Below are 20,363 nucleotides of genomic sequence, written 5' to 3' on the forward strand. Positions count from 1 at the left end.
TGTGTTATAGCATCTCTGCAAGCTCCTAAAGGTGGTATATATTGTATAAATACATTGCACCGATATGTCTTATTTTGTGCATACTTGTTTTCACTGCATGAATTTACAAAGTCGAGTGCCGTGGTACATTCCAAAAATCATTGACACACTGAAATATTGCCTCATACTACACAAAACTGCCGATATTCACTTTTATCTTCATTGTGTGACATGTACTCTTGTTCATGAGCATGAATATGACAACTTTATAAAAATATACTGCAGAAGTGGACATTTTTTGTGGTGTTGAATTCCCTCACACATTTGCCCAACCAGAAGCCAGCACAAAAATAAATATATGTACATGTACATGTGAATATTTTTGCATGTCACATGTTTCACTATTAGATACTCATCTTACCCAATTGAGCATGAAAAATTACTCGCACGAAAATAACCACTTTTACAGCAGTCATAATACATGTCCTGATTTGTGAATTACAATGTATGCCAGGGGATAAAATCCTGTTTTCGGCAGATTCCCATTACAGTATTTTAAGAAGAAGAGGAAAAAAAAGGAGTGCAGTTAATACACAGTACAACTGTATGGGTATCCATGCAGGTCCACCTGTAAAACAGTCGTCCAAGATTCAAGAAGCGTATGATACATGTATTTCTTTATGAATTAGTGACCCATATACCACTATGGTTGCAGGTAGTGTAGCACAGAATTAAAAATGGTAATAACATTGCAACAACTTCTTTAATTTAGCAGGATATAAAAAGGGACCAGAGGGATAAAGAGAACAACTTAAAGAAAAGAAAACTACCACAGAAAAGTTTGAAACAGCACGTTAATATTTAAACAATGGGCACTTATCAGACAAGCATGAGACAAGAAACGAAACATTGTAGACAACTGATGTTGCAACTGGTAGTGGTCTTACCAGGACTGGTAGCAAGGTCACTTGTGGCAGTTGTGGTGGCTACAACACTGTCAGTTGCGGGAGAAAGGCTTGCCAACTCGGTGACTACCTCTGTGTTATCTGCAAGTGTTGCTTGAGTTAGTAAATCTGATGTTGTCATGTCTGATGATAATGATGAGATAGGTGAGTGTGGGTCTGAAGTTGGTGGCGTTTGTGGCAGGGTTTGTTGTGAGTGTGGGTCTGAAGTTGGTGGCGTTTGTGGCAGGGTTTGTTGTGAGTGTGGGTCTGAAGTTGGTGGCGTTTCTGGCAGGGTTTGTTGTGAGTGTGGGGATGACGAGGGCAATGTCGATGATTGTGACGGCATGGATGACATGGTCTCTGTCTCGTAAAATTTCACGAGTGATGAATCAAGACATAAATTGGTATAGTTATGGTTACAACCAATGAAAGTACCCTGCCACTGCCCATGTATAATAGGCAAATTAGAAAGATCATAACAAAGTAAGCAATACCAGAACATGACAATAAAGAGATCACACTTAAATATATGCACACAATGGAAGTAAAGATACTGTATCACAGGCTTGTCTGCACATCACTTGCCCATACACCTTGGAATTGAGAGCTACAAAACAAGATCAGGAAGAGAAACAGAGAGACTCTCAGAATACATTCTTTCTAGTTTAGTCCAGTTTTCATTATACCAACTCTATGGAGACAGCACGTCTGCTCGATACGCATTCTCTTTCGTATTGGCTAATATTTGCTGTTGACCAAGAAACAATTGATAAGATACTTGGACTCATCTGTAAACCGCAAAATATTTCACAAGAATTCATTCTATAAGAGGCATTACTGTTTCCCTGGGATAGCATGTCAAATGAAAAAAAAAAAAAACCCAACAATTTAATGATCTGAATTTCCTATAAGTACTCAAAAGGAAATCTTGACTTTGAAAGAGTAAAGTAACACAGTAAAAGAACACTGACACTTTACTAAAATCAGACAATCCAGATGTATTTTATACCACATGTTCTACCAAAACAAAGACAACTAAGAGTCATGATTACAATTACAAATTTGATGGATGATACAGTGCACTCCCATTATAACAAACACGGTCATAACGGAATTCCAGTTACACCAAAGTAAAAGTTTAAACCGCGATATTATCCACTCTATATTTTATTCTTTATTTGTTTGGTTAGAACAAAATTTTGATGTAACAAAAGTAAACTGCCCGTCTCGAGGACTTGGTTATAATCAGGAGTCCAGTGTATCATCTTCTTCCAACTGTCCACTTGGCTTGCACACAAATATAAAGCCTGGGTCATGTTGAATGATGACCAGATATTTCATCTACGCTATTGTAGATGACACAGAGAAGAAAGCAGAGCAAACAAGGACATAGAGAGCAAGCTATCAAAAGAAAACCATGAAGGAATGTATTCATTCATTCAGTCAGTCAGTCAGTCATTCAAATATATAGTCATTCATTCAGTCATTTATTCATTCATTCAGTCAGTCAGTCAGTTAGTCAGACAGTCATTCATCCATTCATTCATTCATTCATTCATTCATTCATTCATTCATGCAGTCATTCATTTATTCAGTCAGTCAGTCAGTCAGTCACACATTAATTCATTCATTCATTAATAGTTAGTCATTCATAAATATTTATTCATTTATTCATTCATTCATTCATTTTAATAGCAAAGAGACAAGACAACAATTAAATTGCACTTTTCACAGAAAAGAAATCCTTAAGCAATCTTAACTTCTTCCTGTAAATATTTGTCACATGAAATATCTGATGTTTGATGGTTACACACTACTGACATCATATCACCTATGGCCTTTTTTTCTTCTTATATTCCTATTCCAGCATTGTCACCTGAGATTTGTGTATTGCTGTCATTTTTTTTTTTTTTTTACCTCCGACACTTTTATAGCACTTGAACAAGAGATAAAGTAAACCAGATCTTAAAAAAAATGAGATCCTGGAAATCACATGAACTGAGATGCATTCTATGAGCGACATCACAAACTCGCATCCTCTTCACATGGTTAATGATTTACAAACATCATTTCTCAAGCACTCACTCCATTTTTTCTGCATGTTTGACATTCAAATGTAAATATTCGACTTATTACACACCAGTCTCCTTTTGGTGCAATAGTCCACTCTGCGTATTAGGCAGCATTAATAGAATAAAATCTGAACAGAAAACCCAAGAATCAGCTTATTTTGACACACTTGTACGTGAAATAAAAAGATGGATATTTCAAAAATTCTAAGTGTCTATATGCAAGAAACACTGATGTGTTGATGATGTCACAAATCACACAATTTTTTCCACTGAACTGCTGACAAGTCTGAACTAAATGACATTTATGGAATGAAATGAAACTAAGAAGTAACATCCTTCACATGAATTAGGATGTTGTTATAATCTAGCAAAAGACTTTTGGATGGAAAGGATTTGTAGTTGCTGATTTATCAACCCAAAACAAAATTTCTACAGTCTATGCACAAACCCGTGGGAATGTGGTAAGTTATAAAGACATGATCGCCTCAGGTACATGTAATTTGATAATGCTATTTGGTGAATGTAAGTGCAACTATGTAATTCTGTTACTTTATTTTGTGTACATATCCATGCCGGATGAAACTTTCTCCACTCTGTTCCTCTGACGTTACACTGTTTATAAAGACCCAGTACCATGAGAAGACAAGGATGGCTCGATTGAATGAATCTTCATTCGCTGCTCATTGTGCTACATTTGAACTCCACGACTAGCGAAGGCCTGCTAGAATAGAATTGGACATCAGCGAATATGTGCACCAAAGCCTGTGCTTATCACTATTAAACGTGCAACTCCAGTTAGATTCTTCAGCTGCACATATGCTGCGTACTGCAGATACGTTGTACATAAAGCTATGCACAATTCATTACAGGGATTCCTGAATATATCCTAGTCGGGCCAGCTTCCCATTATATTATAGACTGTAGTATGACCGCTCCCCCCCCCCCCCCCCATGCCATTACATCATCCTCCCATGCTACAGGTCATTTAAGTTAAATACCGGTACTGAAAGGTCACATCACTCAACTGTGTATTGAAGAGGCTTAGGTTAATTATTCAAATACATATTATCATGTAGCTCCTCCTTTAATATTCCACCACCCTGTCTTGTTTTTGTTTTGGCAATACATCAGCTATGAGCATTATACCATCGTTGCTTCAGTCAACACCAAAGGATGGAGTGATTTGTGTGTGTGTGTGTGTAAATTCTCACAGTCTGACTGCCATAACAAAGCAATTTCGCAGTTCTGTTGGGTTTGAAGGTAACTCTCTACGACACATCCACTGTACTGCTGTCATGCACCAACAACCTGAATACAAACACCACAGGGCATTTTGCACTGAAAAAATAAGCTTCAATCGATTTTTCTTTACAACAATGAAATCATCCACGACTAACATTAATAGTGTGGACTCACGGGATTCATAGGAAATGTAGCAATGAATAAAGATTTTTCTTTTTTGTGTACTATTTTATTTCATTTTATTTATTTATTTTCTTTTTTCAAACTGTTACGACTAAAATCACTCTGAGAATGATCGCACAAAAGAAACAATCAACTAATGTTCAGGCGGTTTATTAACAGTGATATTGTGGGTACAGACTCGTAATCAGTTTTCACATCAGTACAATAATGATAAAAAAAAACAATTATAAATCAGTAGTGAAATCACTTACACGCATCTGATATCAGGTAATCCTTTAATTGAAAAGGTCCAAATGCAATGTTCGATGCACAAATGAATAATCCTTGACGTGCCGATGAATGGTTCCTCCGACGTAACTCCAGAGGCACAGGTTGCATTAATCCATAGTATAAATCCGCGGTAAAATCCACGATATACGTCCACAGCGAAACGTGCAGAATCCACAGGAAACAGGCAGAATCCAAATGTTATGACGACCACGTCCAGTTGATGTGTTGAATGATGATTCACTTTATAATGTCCAGCAAGGAATCCAGCCCGTCACAGCTTTGCCGTAATAATGTCCATTGACACTAAAACATGGAGTCTCTCTCCAATGTAGGTAAATTAATTCTCTGCAGGCAAAATGTCTCCCAGGCCTTATCTCCACAAACACAGTTTGTATAGCAGGTCAGCAGGTAACACAGGACTGACTATAACAAGTCGCTTCAGAGCCAGAAGTGACGTAACTCTCAGAGCAGAGGTGTTGGGTACTCTGCCTACTGCAGAATTTCTCCAGCTTATTTATATACTATCCATTCACCCCTTTCTAGTACATTCTGTAATTTTCTCCAACCTGGGCCCACATACCTGAACATAATAGCAAGTCCAAATTCCAGGAATCCTGGATGACTCACTGCGTAACTATGTGCATAACATCACTGCCAAAATTGACTACCAATCACATTGGGCTACAGGGACAGTGCCTCACTCATCCAAATATGTAAGCACTTCCTAGAATTTTCTGGAATGGGTTAAATCATTCTAGATTGAGTGAGCTATAATGTATTTACTGTCACATGCATACAGTCTTGATACATTTTGATGTACATAACTACTTGTGTGTACATTTGTGACACCATCCCCCATGGGAAAAAGAAAGCCTTGCCGTAGCAAGGGTTTCTTTTACCTTCACAATTTCTCATCATCATTTATAATGAACGTGAGGTAAAATCCAAGTCAAGCAACATAATCACATACTATCGCATGCCTCTTGAATGGCTGCATTAATTCCATGTTCTCTTTTCATGGATACCATTTACATTGATATTGCTTGGATTCTCGAAGCTTATGGGCAAGTCCAAGCTATTTTGCACCAGTAACGCGTGGGACATCACAAGAAGATTTAGCCCTATATTGCACTGTTAAGATTGAAACTTTATATGTTGGGTTGCTTTTGATAGCTAGTAGGTATCTTCATTCAAAACAATAGAAATAATGAGAATCACGCGTTCAGTATTTAATTTATGCAAATTTATTCTCCAGTAACGCGTGGGACCACAAAAATTGTCCTTTTTTTCTTCTTTTACTTTTATCTCAATTATTGTGAAAATACTTGGTATACTATAAAATCATTACAAACATCTTTTCCTACAACAATTACTGTACCTGAAACAAAACATTTCAGAAAAAATCATGAAACTGTTTTCTCTCAAGGTCAATTATAGAAAGATAGGTATAGTAACGCGTGGGACAAGTAACGCGTGGGACATTTTTGTCACTATGAATACTGTGATGTGAATTGCACATATGCTCAGAGAAACTTTAATATGGGGTACTAATTATCTAAATAGATGTATTTCTAATAAATTCTTGCAAATTCAAATGATTTAGACCCATCAAAACAATAGATATAATAAAAAATATGAAATGCCTGTGTTATCCTTTATTTTTTGACATTTGACTTTGAATGTGACCTTGAAAATAGCATGTAATGATCTTTTGTGAATTATTTATCCAAAGTGGAGTTTTTCACCAAATTTCAAGTCAGAATTCAGAAAATTTAAAAAAATCCCTCAATAATGTACACATTTCCCATAGAAGACTAAGATTTAGTACACTTCCATTGACTTGTACACAAATCGTCCCACGCGTTACTGAAATGTCCCACGCGTTACTAAATCTAATTGAAAATTGCAAGTATGAGATTTATCAGACTAACTTTTCATCTCTTGGATATGATTAGGTCCATTGTGAATTTGGTCTTTTGAAAGTTTCAGGTCAATTAAATCATTAACTTTTATGCAAATGAGAAATAATGACCTAAAAAAGTAACGCGTGGGACATGCTAATTTTGGCCCATCCCTCATTTGCATATTTAATCAGTTGAGAAACTGAAAATTACAGTCATGATAACTTGTTAGTCAGACTTAAGGTCACCATACTTATTTTCATAAAAACTTGTAAAAATTAAAAGATATATTTTAAAATGCAGAATTTTTGAATGTCCCACGCGTTACTCTAAATTCTAATTTATGCAGATTAATTAATTTATTGCTGGTTATGCGAAAGGATTTTTACTTTTTCTTTTTGAAATTCATGTATTTTAACTTCTTAGCTTTAAAATGATACCAAGTTTATGTAGATTGACCCATTTCGAATTTTCAGTCTTGTGTGATCAAATAGCTTGGACTTGCCCTTATACAATCATGTCAAACTGTTTTGCATACATTTATATGCTAAACACATACACTGTAAATAATACGCGGTGAAAACTTTTCACCCTTGAATTCTACTGTGCTATCCACTACCTACATGTATGTCACACCAACTGACTTTCGGTCATAGCACTCTTTCAACATGTTGACATGACACATTCTCTGATCTGTGCTCATGTCTGGTGTACTGATCACATAGTTCACATCATTGAATTTCTTTTTGACACAGTATGGGCCACTGAACTTGGCTTTCAGTGGTTCACCTTGTATGGGCAGCAGTACAAGAACTTTGTCACCTGGTTTGAAGGTTCGGGCTTTGGCATTTTTGTCTGCCTTTCTCTTCATTGAGTCTTGTGACACTTTCAAGTGTTCCCTAGCTACCTCACAAGCCTTTGAAAGCCTTTCACGAAACTTGGACACATAGTCAAGTAGGTGGACCTCATCATCCTCAGTCATGAATTTCTCTTTGATGAGCTTCAGTGGGCCCCTAACTTCATGACCGTACACCAGCTCAAATGGGCTGAAACCCGTCGACTCATTTGGGGAGTCCCTCGTTGCAAACAGGAGGAAAGGGATGCCCTTATCCCAATCCTCGGGATACTCCTCACAAAATGCCCTAATCATTGTTTTTAGGGTCTGGTGGTAGCGCTCCAATGCACCTTGGGATTGGGGATGATAAGCTGACGACTTCAGCTGCTTCACACCCAAATGATACATCACCTCTTGAAATATGCCTGACATGAAATTTGACCCTTGGTCAGACTGCACTTCCTTGGGCAACCCATACCTAGTGAAAAACTGCACTAGAGCATCTACCACAGTCTTGGCAGTGATATTTCTCAATGGGATAGCCTCTGGAAACCGTGTAGACATATCCATGATTGTCAAGAGGTACTTATGACCCGACCTAGTCCTAGCAAAGGTCCAACACAGTCGACTAGAACCCGACTGAATGGTTCTTCAAACGCAGGTATCGGAATCAATGGTGCCGGCTTCACTGAATGCTGTGGCTTTCCAGCCACCTGACATGTGTGACAAGTCTTGCAAAACTCAGCCACATCCACATTCAACCCTGGCCAATAGAAATGCCTCATGATCCGATCCTTTGTCTTTCTGACGCCTAAATGGCCACCAACTGGTAACTCGTGAGCAATCCTCAAGATCTCACCGCGGTAACAGGGAGGGACAACAACTTGACGGACCACCATCCAATCCTCATCAGCTGGCCTATGGGGAGGTCTCCACTTCCTCATCAAAATGCCATCTTTGACATAATAGCACTCAGGGACCTTTTCAGCCTCAGCCTCAGAACACGCCGTCTGAGACAAGCCTTTCAACTCAGAGTCTGCCTGCTGTGCTTCAACCGAGGAAGACTTGCTAAACAGCCCATCATTGTTAGCCTCGGAGCCTAATACAGCAACCCCATCATTCAAATCCTTGAAAAAGGTTTCTGCCAACCAAACACCGGAATTCTCCTCCACATCAACAGAATCCGCATCATCTTGAACAGCTCTACGAGCCTGAGACCTAGTCACGACACAATCTGGGAAAATCCCAGGAAACTCCTCCTGCAACTGCTCAGTTTCAGCAACCACCACTGGTTTATCCGAAACAACTGGAGACGCAACCACCTTGTCCCCAGCCAAGTCATTCCCCAACAGGAAGTCAATGCCTGCCATGGGCAACTCAGGAACAACTCCAACAGTAACAGGACCAGAAACTAGGTCACACTTCAAATCCACTCTATACAGTGGTACTGACATATAACTGCCATCAACAGTCTGAATCAAGACTTTTGCATTCACTGCACTATCTGGTGGAAAAGTCATACCACCATCCACCATCAACGACTGAGAGGCCCCCGTATCCCGCAGGATGACTACTGGTTTACCTGCCTCACCAGAAGTACATGGGGTCACCTCACCATCAAACAAAAAGCTAGGATAGCTCTCATCCACCTGCTTCAGCCTATCTTTGAATTTGGGAGATCGACTTTCAATGGCCTGTGTTTCACTGAAAGGGACACTATTTTCGGGTAGGACACTTTTTGACATGACAAATCCCATGTCCTTCTTTGTTTTGTTTTGCAACTTCCAACACTGTGACTTTACATGCCCTGTCTTATTACAGTGAAAACATTTGATGACATTTGCACTTGTACTGGACCCTTTGTCAGATTGACGCTTTGGTGCCGATGAAGTTTCAGAACTCGTGCCTTTTTCAGGACCAGCATTCTTTGGATTGCTCGACTGATTTTTGTCTCTCTTATTTCCAGAGAAATTCCTGAAAGGTGGTCTGTTGTCATTTCTGTGGGTCAGCTCATACTCATCAGCCATGAAGGCTGCTTTATGCAAATTTGTCACTTTGTGATCATCCAAATGTGACCTCACACTGAAAGCAACACTCTTTTTGAATTCTTCCAAGAGAACAACCTCACGTAGGTTATCAAAATCCTGATCCACTTTCAGGGATCTGTACCACCTATCAAACATCATTTCTTTTTCACGAGCAAACTCAACATGTGTCTGGCCTGGTTTGCGGTACGAATTTCTGAACTTGTGTCTGTACGCCTCTGGCACCAACTCATAAGCATTCAACACTGCCTTCTTGACTGTAGCATAATCACGTGATTGCTCTTTGGAAAGAGATGAGTACACATCGGCTGCTTTGCCAACAAACACACTTTGAAGGAGCAAGGGCCAAAATTCCTGTGGCCAGTTCAAACTGTCAGCCACCTTCTCAAATGACACAAAATATGCATCAACTCTGTTTTCTTCAAACTTTGGCACCAATCGAATGTTCTTTGCCAAATCAAATTCAGAGGGAGCCCTTTCACGATTTCCAACAGTCTGTGCATGAGTCAATTCCATCTCACGCAATTTCAATTGTTGCTCCACTTCAAGTTTTTTCATTTCCATTCTTTCCTTCATTTCCATTTCTCTTTGTTCTCTTTCTATTTCTCTTTGTTCTCTTTCCCTCTCCCTTTCCATTTCTAGTCTCATCTTCTCTTTCTTCATTTCCATTTCCATTTTAGCAAGCTCAAGCCGTGTTTGATCAGAAATTTGAGCTTGATCTGGAGTGTCAATTTCTTCTTTGAGCTTCATGTGACCAGCTACCAAGTCAAGAATCTCTGCCTTTCTTACACCTTGTGGAACATTAACATTTAAATGCTGTGCAATAGCAGTCAAATCACATTTGCGTAACCTTTGCAAATCTTTGAGGGACAAATCTGTCCTCTTAACAAATGCCTGAACATCCATTGTACTGATTGACATTGTCACATGTATTGCACACAATATGCAATTTAACAATCAACTCACTGGTATTTTGTCTATACCAATATTCTGGATTCCGGAACGTTCCAAATTCTAAGTTTTGGCTTTAAATTCACTTCTCGGACACAAGCCCCCAATCTTGTTACGACCAAAATCACTCTGAGAATGATCGCACAAAAGAAACAATCAACTAATGTTCAGGCGGTTTATTAACAGTGATATTGTGGGTACAGACTCGTAATCGGTTTTCACATCAGTACAATAATGATTAAAAAAAAACAATTATAAATCAGTAGTGAAATCACTTACACGCATCTGATATCAGGTAATCCTTTAATTGAAAAGGTCCAAATGCAATGTTCGATGCACAAATGAATAATCCTTGACGTGCCGATGAATGGTTCCTCCGACGTAACTCCAGAGGCACAGGTTGCATTAATCCATAGTATAAATCCGGGGTAAAATCCACGATATACGTCCACAGCGAAACGTGCAGAATCCACAGGAAACAGGCAGAATCCAAATGTTATGACGACCACGTCCAGTTGATGTGTTGAATGATGATTCACTTTATAATGTCCAGCAAGGAATCCAGCCCGTCACAGCTTTGCCGTAATAATGTCCATTGACACTAAAACATGGAGTCTCTCTCCAATGTAGGTAAATTAATTCTCTGCAGGCAAAATGTCTCCCAGGCCTTATCTCCACAAACACAGTTTGTATAGCAGGTCAGCAGGTAACACAGGACTGACTATAACAAGTCGCTTCAGAGCCAGAAGTGACGTAACTCTCAGAGCAGAGGTGTTGGGTACTCTGCCTACTGCAGAATTTCTCCAGCTTATATACTATCCATTCACCCCTTTCTAGTACATTCTGTAATTTTCTCCAACCTGGGCCCACATACCTGAACATACTAGCAAGTCCAAATTCCAGGAATCCTGGATGACTCACTGCCTAACTATGTGCATAACATCATTGCCAAAATTGACTACCAATCACATTGGGCTACAGGGACAGTGCCTCACTCATCCAAATATGTAAGCACTTCCTAGAATTTTCTGGAATGGGTTAAATCATTCTAGATTGAGTGAGCTATAATGTATTTACTGTCACATGCATACAGTCTTGATACATTTTGATGTACATAGCTACTTGTGTGTACATTTGTGACAAAACAATAAAAAGGAATTGCATTTAGAGATTTCGGGAAGCAATGACTGCCTTGCATGCGATTTGATTTTTCTGAGAGCAATGCTCACCTGAAGTGGAAAGACCCGTAGTGGACCTAGAAGAAGGCAAACTACTGCCTGGGTCGCCTGGGGTAAAGCCCGTACCAGTGCCTGGACCGGTAGTCGGACCAGTGCCTGGACCGGTAGTCGGACCAGTGCCTAGACCGGTAGTCGGTCCAGTCAAGGGCCCTGTGGAGTCAATGACTGGGGTTTCGGACGAGGGCGAGGGGCTACCCGTGATTTCGTCCGCCCCCGTCGGTAATTCACTGGGCTGCGTGGATCCAGTGGTGGCAATGGGCTCTGCACGTCAGAGAAGAAAAACAGGCTCTATTCCTGTCGCCTACGCAGTCACAGAAAATGTGCTGTCTGTCACGGTTTCATGACATTTGCTCCTGTGACAATGGCTCCCATGAAATATCTACACGCTGAGCCAAACATAAATTCCATCCACAAACATAACCCTAACCATAATCCTAATCCTCACATCAAACTTAAAGGCATTATTTACCATTTGCAGATGAAACAAAAACCCCAGCTTTAGTGCTTCCAAAGAGTTCTAAAATGTAAGTTAGGGATAGAAACAACCAATGTAAAAATCTTAGTTATTATAGTCGATGTTAAATATTGTTAAATATGCAAAATGTGAAAAATAGTTATAATAAAAATGTTTCTACACTAAACCGTCTACAGTTATGGTTTATTGAGAAACATAGTGATATCTCCTTATATTTTAGGCTTCACTGCACACTTTTTATATGGTAGGATGTTTTGTGATACAACAGACCTACACATATCCATCAAATGTGATAACTCAAACATTTTTTAAATCATTGCTCCCAATGGTAAACATTACCTTTAACCTAAAACCATATTACAACCTTAACCCTAACCCGAAGTCCTTGGAGAAAATAAGACTGGAGCAATTGTTGCAGGAGCAAATGTCATGTCACCGTCTGTCACATACCACCTTTACTCACATTTCCATCTAGAGACTTCACTTTTTCAGAATGTGACTTATTGCTATCTGCAATTTTTGTTTGTTTGTTTTATACTTGTTTGCTTGTTTGTTTGTGTGTTTTGTTGTTGTTGTTTTGTTGTTGTTTTTTTTGGGGGTATTTACATCTAAAACCTTGCTGCTATGTACCCCCACCCCTCCCCCTCCCTACTGAAAAATGGGAAAGCTCATGTGTATCATTCTAGGAAAGTGTTTACCAGCCAGGAAGAAAAAAAAAATTATCTTTCTGCCATGTATCAAAAACTAAAAGCAATTTTCTGGCCATTCTCCTGTTATACCAACCCATGCATCTACAGTAAATCATTAATATTTGGACGGTTCCTCATGCATTTGCTCATTTAATAAACTCCATCTCGATCACCTTTTTTTTTTTCAATCTTGCTACAGGTATATATCCTTGCTATCAATAAACATATAGATGCCAGGGAAGAAGCCAGAATACCACTGTTATGACCATAAATACAATATTCTGTATGACTTTGATACAACAGCATGCAGATGGCAGTGGTATTAATGCTCTTGCTGCAGTAGGATTCCTTGTTGCATTGAATCCCTTGTGGATGAGACTTTATCATCACCATCAGTAACTGCCACTACAGATGTGATGTTTCTCTTTAAATGCCCATCTTAATCCAGTCCGTACAAATTTTTCACAATGTCAACAAAAACCTACCTATAGGAGAAAGCAATTAAGTTCACATTTTTGCATTTTTTCTCTCTTTCCTCACCTCAACTTTTTTTTTTAAATGTTGATGAGCACTATGTGTCATTATGGCATTATGGCTATTATGCATGTATGATGGCAAACTTATTAAATTATGATGAAGATGTTACTAATACTACTTTTACTACTACTACCACTACTAAAACTTGATGGAAGGTACTATTACTACTACATGTACTTACAACTAATGATGACAGTAATGATAATGATGATAAAATAATCATAACAATAAAAATAATGAAACTGATAATTATAGCAATAGTGATGATAATGAAATGTCTTTGAAACTGTCCTTCGTGTTCATTTTCACTGGTTTCTGTATCATTCTATTAAAGTTTGCTTCAGGAGTACTGTATACGGCAAATATTTCGCGAGGTTTTTATTTTCGCAAATTTCACGAGTCAGCTGCTATTCGCGAAATAAAAAACACGCGAAAATATTGCCTTTAATGCCGATATGAATGTGACGTATGCGTATACATTTCTCCGTTAAGGACAGGCCTCCCGATTGCGAATTTAACCACTCGCAAAATTGTCGGGAAGTCCCGATTCCAGAATTTTAGACTCGCAAAATATATGGCGTATACAGTATTAGAGCCCAACACTTTTTTGTGTGCTCTCCGTGGCAAGAAATAGTTTCGAAATTGCAGCCCACGCAGAAACCCCAAATTCATTTGACCAGTAGTTTTAAAGGAAAGCTGCTCAGGAGAGGATATGTGATGAATGTTCATGCTTAGAGAATGATGCAAATGCATGCTTTATCAAGTATTACATTCTGTCAGTAACTACATTTTTTTATTTCTCCGTCACCCAAACTCCAGTGATTACTGAGAGTGATAGCAAATATGGGTGACTTGCTGAGATTTGTTTTTCTTTAGCAGGTGAGTGAGTTCAAAATATCAAACATTCAAAATATGTCAGTAATTTGTCACAATGCTCAAAGTTTGATACCAACTTGCACGCACCCACTCACACAGTCAACAGTGAGCTTTACATCTGTGATGCGAACATTACGGCCACGCATCTTACCGGGTTTAGACAATGGAAACCGATGTCTCGCGAATGTGCATATTACCATTTTTATCCGAATAGCATCGTCTTAGTGTTCACATCACAGATCTAAAGCTCGCGATTGTTAGGTTTAAATGCATTTGACATAGAGATATACATGTATGAATATCAAAGAAAACAATGCAGATCTAGAGTCTTGGTAAACACAAAACAAGGAGTTAAAGACAAATCATTGTAGCACGCCTTCAGACACTATAAACCAAATGTGCATGTATGTACAGAAGAAAAATGTGCAATTAGCAAATATTAGTATAACTTGTGAAAACAATGCAGGGCTCAACTCGAAGAAAACAAAACTTCAAAACAGCCTTCGTTTGTGCAAGTCAGTTTGTTGAAACACAAAGTTATGGGTCTAGTAGTAAAGAGATGGTTGTGCTACACATGGTTTCACTTTGATTAGTTTTCTTCCTTCTTTTTTTTTGTAACCACATGTGTCTGCTTGCTGAGATTCTATTCTTTGCTATGCAAACTGGTACATAAAGATTATTTTCACAAGTGTGCAAGTGCACATGTGTACACATGTATCATCAATCACTTACAGATGTACACACATGCCTGCCAAACATTAATTTAATGACAGGATGGATTTAAAAAACAAAAACAAAAACAACAAAAAGTTGGTTGTTGAAACATTTTGGGTGATATTACTACCAAAGATCAGAATCATAATAATCTTTTAGAATCGTTCACTTTTCTTCATTCAAAATGAGTTCGTATGCACCACTCAAGCTAGACAACTATCCATAAGTGTGTGTATCTGACCAGCTGTGTAAGCTGCTGCACTTTCACCAAGAAGACACGGGAAGCAGATCACTTGCTGAAGAAAGGAAAGCGTAAACATTTCAATGATTTTTTTTCTTCGCTCCCTCGACTTACCCTGCGACGTTGAAGCAAAATGGTCATCTGTGACTGGCGTCGTCATGAAGGTGGGAGCTGTTTTGAATGTTCCGGAAGGTGTTAAGTCAGTGGCTACTGAGGAAGAATGGTCACCTGTGGTCGAGACTGCCACATCAGTACCAGTTGGTGCTAGTGATGTGGCAGTTTCTGATGAAGCGTGCAAGGAATTCAAAATGCCCTCACAACTTTTGATTGGTGTTCTTGGGAGTTGTTCACAATCTATATCATGGACACTCTGACACACTTTGGAATATTGTTTACCGAGACGAACGTTGACAAGTTTGGAATGAAGGGAGTTGATGTAAAACAGTCATATTCCCAAATGTCACAAGCAATAGAAAACATGATATGCCTATTTACACATGTCCATTTGTATGCAAGTAAATAGGCATGGAAGTCCAGTCGCAATATTTAGAGTTCTAAGAAAGCATATAATTCCTTTAAAAAATACAAGACAATCATCTCTTTTTGATTGCCTTTTTAAAAACATCATCAAAAATTGTAAATGTCAGAAACCAGGTAAGGATAAAACTTCCCTTTAAAGTGAAAGGCTGTCTAGATGGAATTAATTTCCACTGTGTCCATCTCCACAAATCTTTTACACACATCTTTACCCATTAATTTTCAAAATTCACAGCCTGTCTTGTAATGGTTCAATCCCATAAATATATTTAGAGTATCTTCAGAGAGCCCTTCACATTACATTCATGCATTTCTCTCATTGGATGGAATAAAGTCAATCATTCTCATTTATTATCATAAAAGAATACAGATATTCTAGTGTCATGATTATGGTGCATTCTTCTGAATCCAGTACAATTAAGTTCTGAATATTTCTGTTCAACAGTAAACACTTACATAATTCAAATGCAGACTACTAACGGATCAGTACAATAATTGTGACTGCTATCAATGGTAAGTGAGAATATGGCAGCCAGCAAATACACACACACACACACGCACACAAATGCCACATCATGCATTTTTATATTAAAGGTACTAGCCCACATTTGCAAACCCACGAAAATCAAAACTGCATAAAACAGGTCCAATATGACTTCAAGTACAAGTTATAACAGTAACATACCTCACCTGTCGCTCTTTGTCTATAGATACCATTCGATAAAAGAGAGAAAATCATCGTTTTAAAATCAATTTTCAAACCGGGTCAACCCGACCCAAAATCGAATTACGAGCGCGGGCTATAGCTACGTACATTGTACATGTAACACGTACGTGGACCGGAGCTAGCGAGCGTTATACGCATGCATACGGATTACGGTGCATTTTCATTTATTTTTATGAAAGTAATGGACTAATTGGAATGAAATTTTGCACAGGTGTTACTGCAATCATACCCAAACTCCATGCTAACTATGAGACCAATTGCTGCAGGTTTACAAATGTGGGCTAATACCTTTAATATGGTGAGGCATGCACTTTTAATACTTGGGAATAATGCAGAGTGCTATGAAGGGAGTGTACTCTTGGCATGGTAGTGTATTTCAGTGGCTAGTGATTCAATTCACTCCAAATCATGCATTTTAATCTTCTCAGTTACAGGAAAAAAAAAATGCAATACATATCAAATGATGTAAATTTGCTAACAACCTGTAAAGAATAAAAATCATGCTTCAAATGACAAACTAATTTCACTAATTTCACTCAATCTATTCAACATTTACAAAATTGTACAATATGGCAAAATCACCATTTCTGTTTGACATCACACACAGAAAACAAGCCAATTCAACTATCTTCACACTTTCCATATTTGCCACAAATTGTTCCAGCTTAGACTTTCTACATGGGTGTGATGAGCTTGATATATCCTTCTCTCTTTTTTTTTTTTTGTCTCTTTTCTTCTTTCTTTTTTCTTGACTTGTTACAAACCCAGCAACTGATGTAATATGCCTTTTTTCTTAAATGTTGAACCCACTCACAATTTCTTATTGAAGTCTTGCATTTTGGTATCGAATTTCAATTTGGACTCTCTTCATTTCATCTGAAGGCTAGTACCTCCATTATTCAACTGTATGCCACCTTATAATGTCCATGATTTTGCCTTTTATAATTTCATATTATTGTATTTTAATGATCAAAGAAACATTGATTTTTTGCATGAAACAAGTCAAACATGGGAGAAGGAATTATCTTTAAGTACTCACTGAGTGTTACGAGGAACATAATTACGTCCTTCATAAAATAGATTTTGCATTATGCTTGCATGTAATATGCAGGAATCTGAAACTTTAGTATTACTAGATAATCAATTAGCATTTGTGCCATCAATGGTACTGATGTGCTCAGACAGATGCATGTAGAGTATGCATATGGGCAATTCCGCGGTTAGTAACGTTACATTTGAACAAATTTAGATATTTGTTTTTACCACTAAATTACCATTTATTCACTTCAAGTCAAAATTATGTCAAAAACATGTTCATCCTTCCCAGGTTTATGATACAGAAAAGAATGAACACAATCCAAGAAATATTAGAATTGCTAGAGCAACTTAAAGGGCTGGTTAGTAACGTTACGAAAAAAGGACATGACAAAAAAATCAATGTCTTGTAACAAAAAGTGTGCAAAAATTCAAGTTACTTCAAACAAAGTGTTGCATTAATTTCAATTATTTCATCATGACAAATGTTCATGCAAATTTTTTTAGCAGTTCGACCAATAATTTTTAAGCTAGACCCCCAAAAGCATGGTTAGTAACGTTACGGTTAGTAACGTTACATTTGTCCGGAGTAATTCCGCAGGTCATTTCACCCTTTTGTAATTGACAAAATGTCACATGACTTCTGGAGTATTTAAATGTATTCATCTTTTACCCTTTAGCAAAACTTTGAGAAAAAAATTTCAAAGGAACCCACTGTAATTTGCATTTAAGTGAATTTCAGCATCCCCAGTCCCAAATGATGGTTTTAGATCTCACAAAATCAATGAATACGAAAAATAAAATCTACTGAATTTGAAAGACCCTAACGATTGGTGAACATCCATGGCATTAGTTGATACCTAGATTAAAGGGTAAAATAAAGTGGCACATTTCTTTTATCCATGTCATGTCCACCTAACTGCGGAATTGCCCATATGATGAACTTGAATATTAGCAGTCTGTTTTGTGCATAATAAGAGTTTTTTTCTTTATATAGCTGTATTTTCATGAAAGAGAAAATTAGAGATTTGTAGATTATTGAATGCAAAGTAAGTGTTTCATCACAAAGACTGGAACATTGCAGTGAAGATGAAATTGCTGCCAATGAGTCGCTAAATGTTAGGATTTGTGACTTTTTGTGATCTTTGCTATAAATAAGGGTGGATAATGTTTTAGGTTTACCTGCAATGTACGAGGTAAAATAAGAATAAATGTATCAATTGTTACATTCTCTCATACAGAATGCTGTACTCTACTTTCCCTATAGTACAGTCTGACATGTATCAGTAAAAACTGGTGCCAAAATCTGCCCTCAAATGAGAAATTATAAAGTGCACATTGCGGTTTATTTCTATCACCCTCACACTATAGTTTGATGTTTTGAACACACGATACCATTATACTGTTCCATCATTGATGCATCATATCTTCCAAAGACTGAAAAGGGATGGAACATTGTATCCACAACAAACACACTCCCATGGAAACATACACAGAGGGTTGCAGACACACACACATACACTCTCTCTCACACACACACACACAGACAGACACACAAACAGACGCGCGCACACACACACACACACAAACCTTACCTATTGTGGTTGTTGGCCCAGAAAGCTCTACGGAGACAAGAAGGATACAAGAAAAGGTACATGTTTACATCTGCTTTGTACCTTGAAGGAAATCATGTTGACATTAAACGTCATTAAATAATTCTAGCATCTGGAGGGAGGACATATTGCATGTCACCACAGCAACATTGAAAAATGTACAGTACACATTGTACTCGTGTTTCACACACTGTCACAATAATAAAGAAGACACTACAACAGGACAGGTGTCAGTGCAAGAAATACAGTAACTAAATAATTCTATTTCAGAGTTATTTTTCACTAATATATCAACATGACCTTGCTTGTATTTTTAACACAAGCACGGGTGTTCCATTTCATGTTCTAGTCGACTTGCATGAACACACTCAGTAAAAGCAGAGGAACACAAAATACTGTAGAAAAGTTATGGATCACTAACATTTTCATGTTTTCATGAGAGAGTGATATTCATCCAAGCCGTAACACATGTACACATGTAAGATGTGGTAACTTTTTTTTTTCTTTACATTTTTGGGCAGCAATATCTAGCAGCAAAGTTGTCCATATGGAAAGAAAACCATTGACACTAAAGGCAAAAACCTCACCTGGGAAGTCTGGCACTCTGGGTGGAGCTTCCCTGCAGGTGAGTTCTTGACAACTCGTTGGGAAGCAAGCCATGGTGACGGAGTGAATCACTGCTACCAATTAATAGTCCACGTCAATGCCTGGGTTGCTTTAATAGCAACAGTGGAGTACCAAGATACAATTACGGCTGGCAAAACTTTCACACAGTTACATGTTCATGCAGCAGATATCTCAGACATGTACTGGCTTAATCTCTTGGAAAGAAAGCAGGATAAGCCCCGAGCCGTCATCTCTGCTACTGAAGTGACCTGCCTCAGGTGTACTCTTCACATAGACTTCCAAGTTCCGGCTGCGTGTTTGTGCACTGCGATCGCGTAACTAAAGGTTATCCAAGGTCATCTTCCAGGCGAATAAATGTTCTTTTATGACAGTACTTGAATAGGTCCTATAGGCATGTCCACAGTCTGGCCAAGGATAATGCTACTGAGTAAAGTGCCCCAATGTTCTGCACCAATCTGGTCTCTGCAATGAGAAGTAAACATGTGAAATTCAATTGTGCATTTAGTAGTCAAAGCAACAACAGTCAAAGAACAAATTTATGATAACAGCATCAAGGCCATATCGCCCCCCCCCCCCAAAAAAAAAGAAAAGACAATGACATTTAAAAAAAAAAAAAAATCAAGAGTCAAACA

At 38.1% G+C, this 20,363-nt stretch overlaps 1 protein-coding gene across 1 annotated transcript; it reads right to left on the reverse strand.

Moving 5' to 3' along the window:
* Window positions 1-858: 858 nt before the first annotated feature.
* On the reverse strand, window positions 859-19,968 carry LOC140236724 (uncharacterized). Its single transcript, XM_072316650.1, has 4 exons — window positions 19,692-19,968; window positions 19,087-19,113; window positions 11,652-11,921; window positions 859-1,283 (listed from the first exon to the last, which is right to left on the reverse strand). Exons 1-4 carry the CDS (start codon window positions 19,762-19,764, stop codon window positions 859-861), a joined length of 795 nt encoding a protein of 264 aa, XP_072172751.1. The 5' UTR covers window positions 19,765-19,968.
* Between the last annotated feature and the right edge of the window lie 395 nt (window positions 19,969-20,363).

Source organism: Diadema setosum, chromosome 13 (assembly GCF_964275005.1).
Source record: "Diadema setosum chromosome 13, eeDiaSeto1, whole genome shotgun sequence".
In the NCBI taxonomy this organism is placed as follows: Eukaryota; Metazoa; Echinodermata; class Echinoidea; order Diadematoida; family Diadematidae; genus Diadema; species Diadema setosum.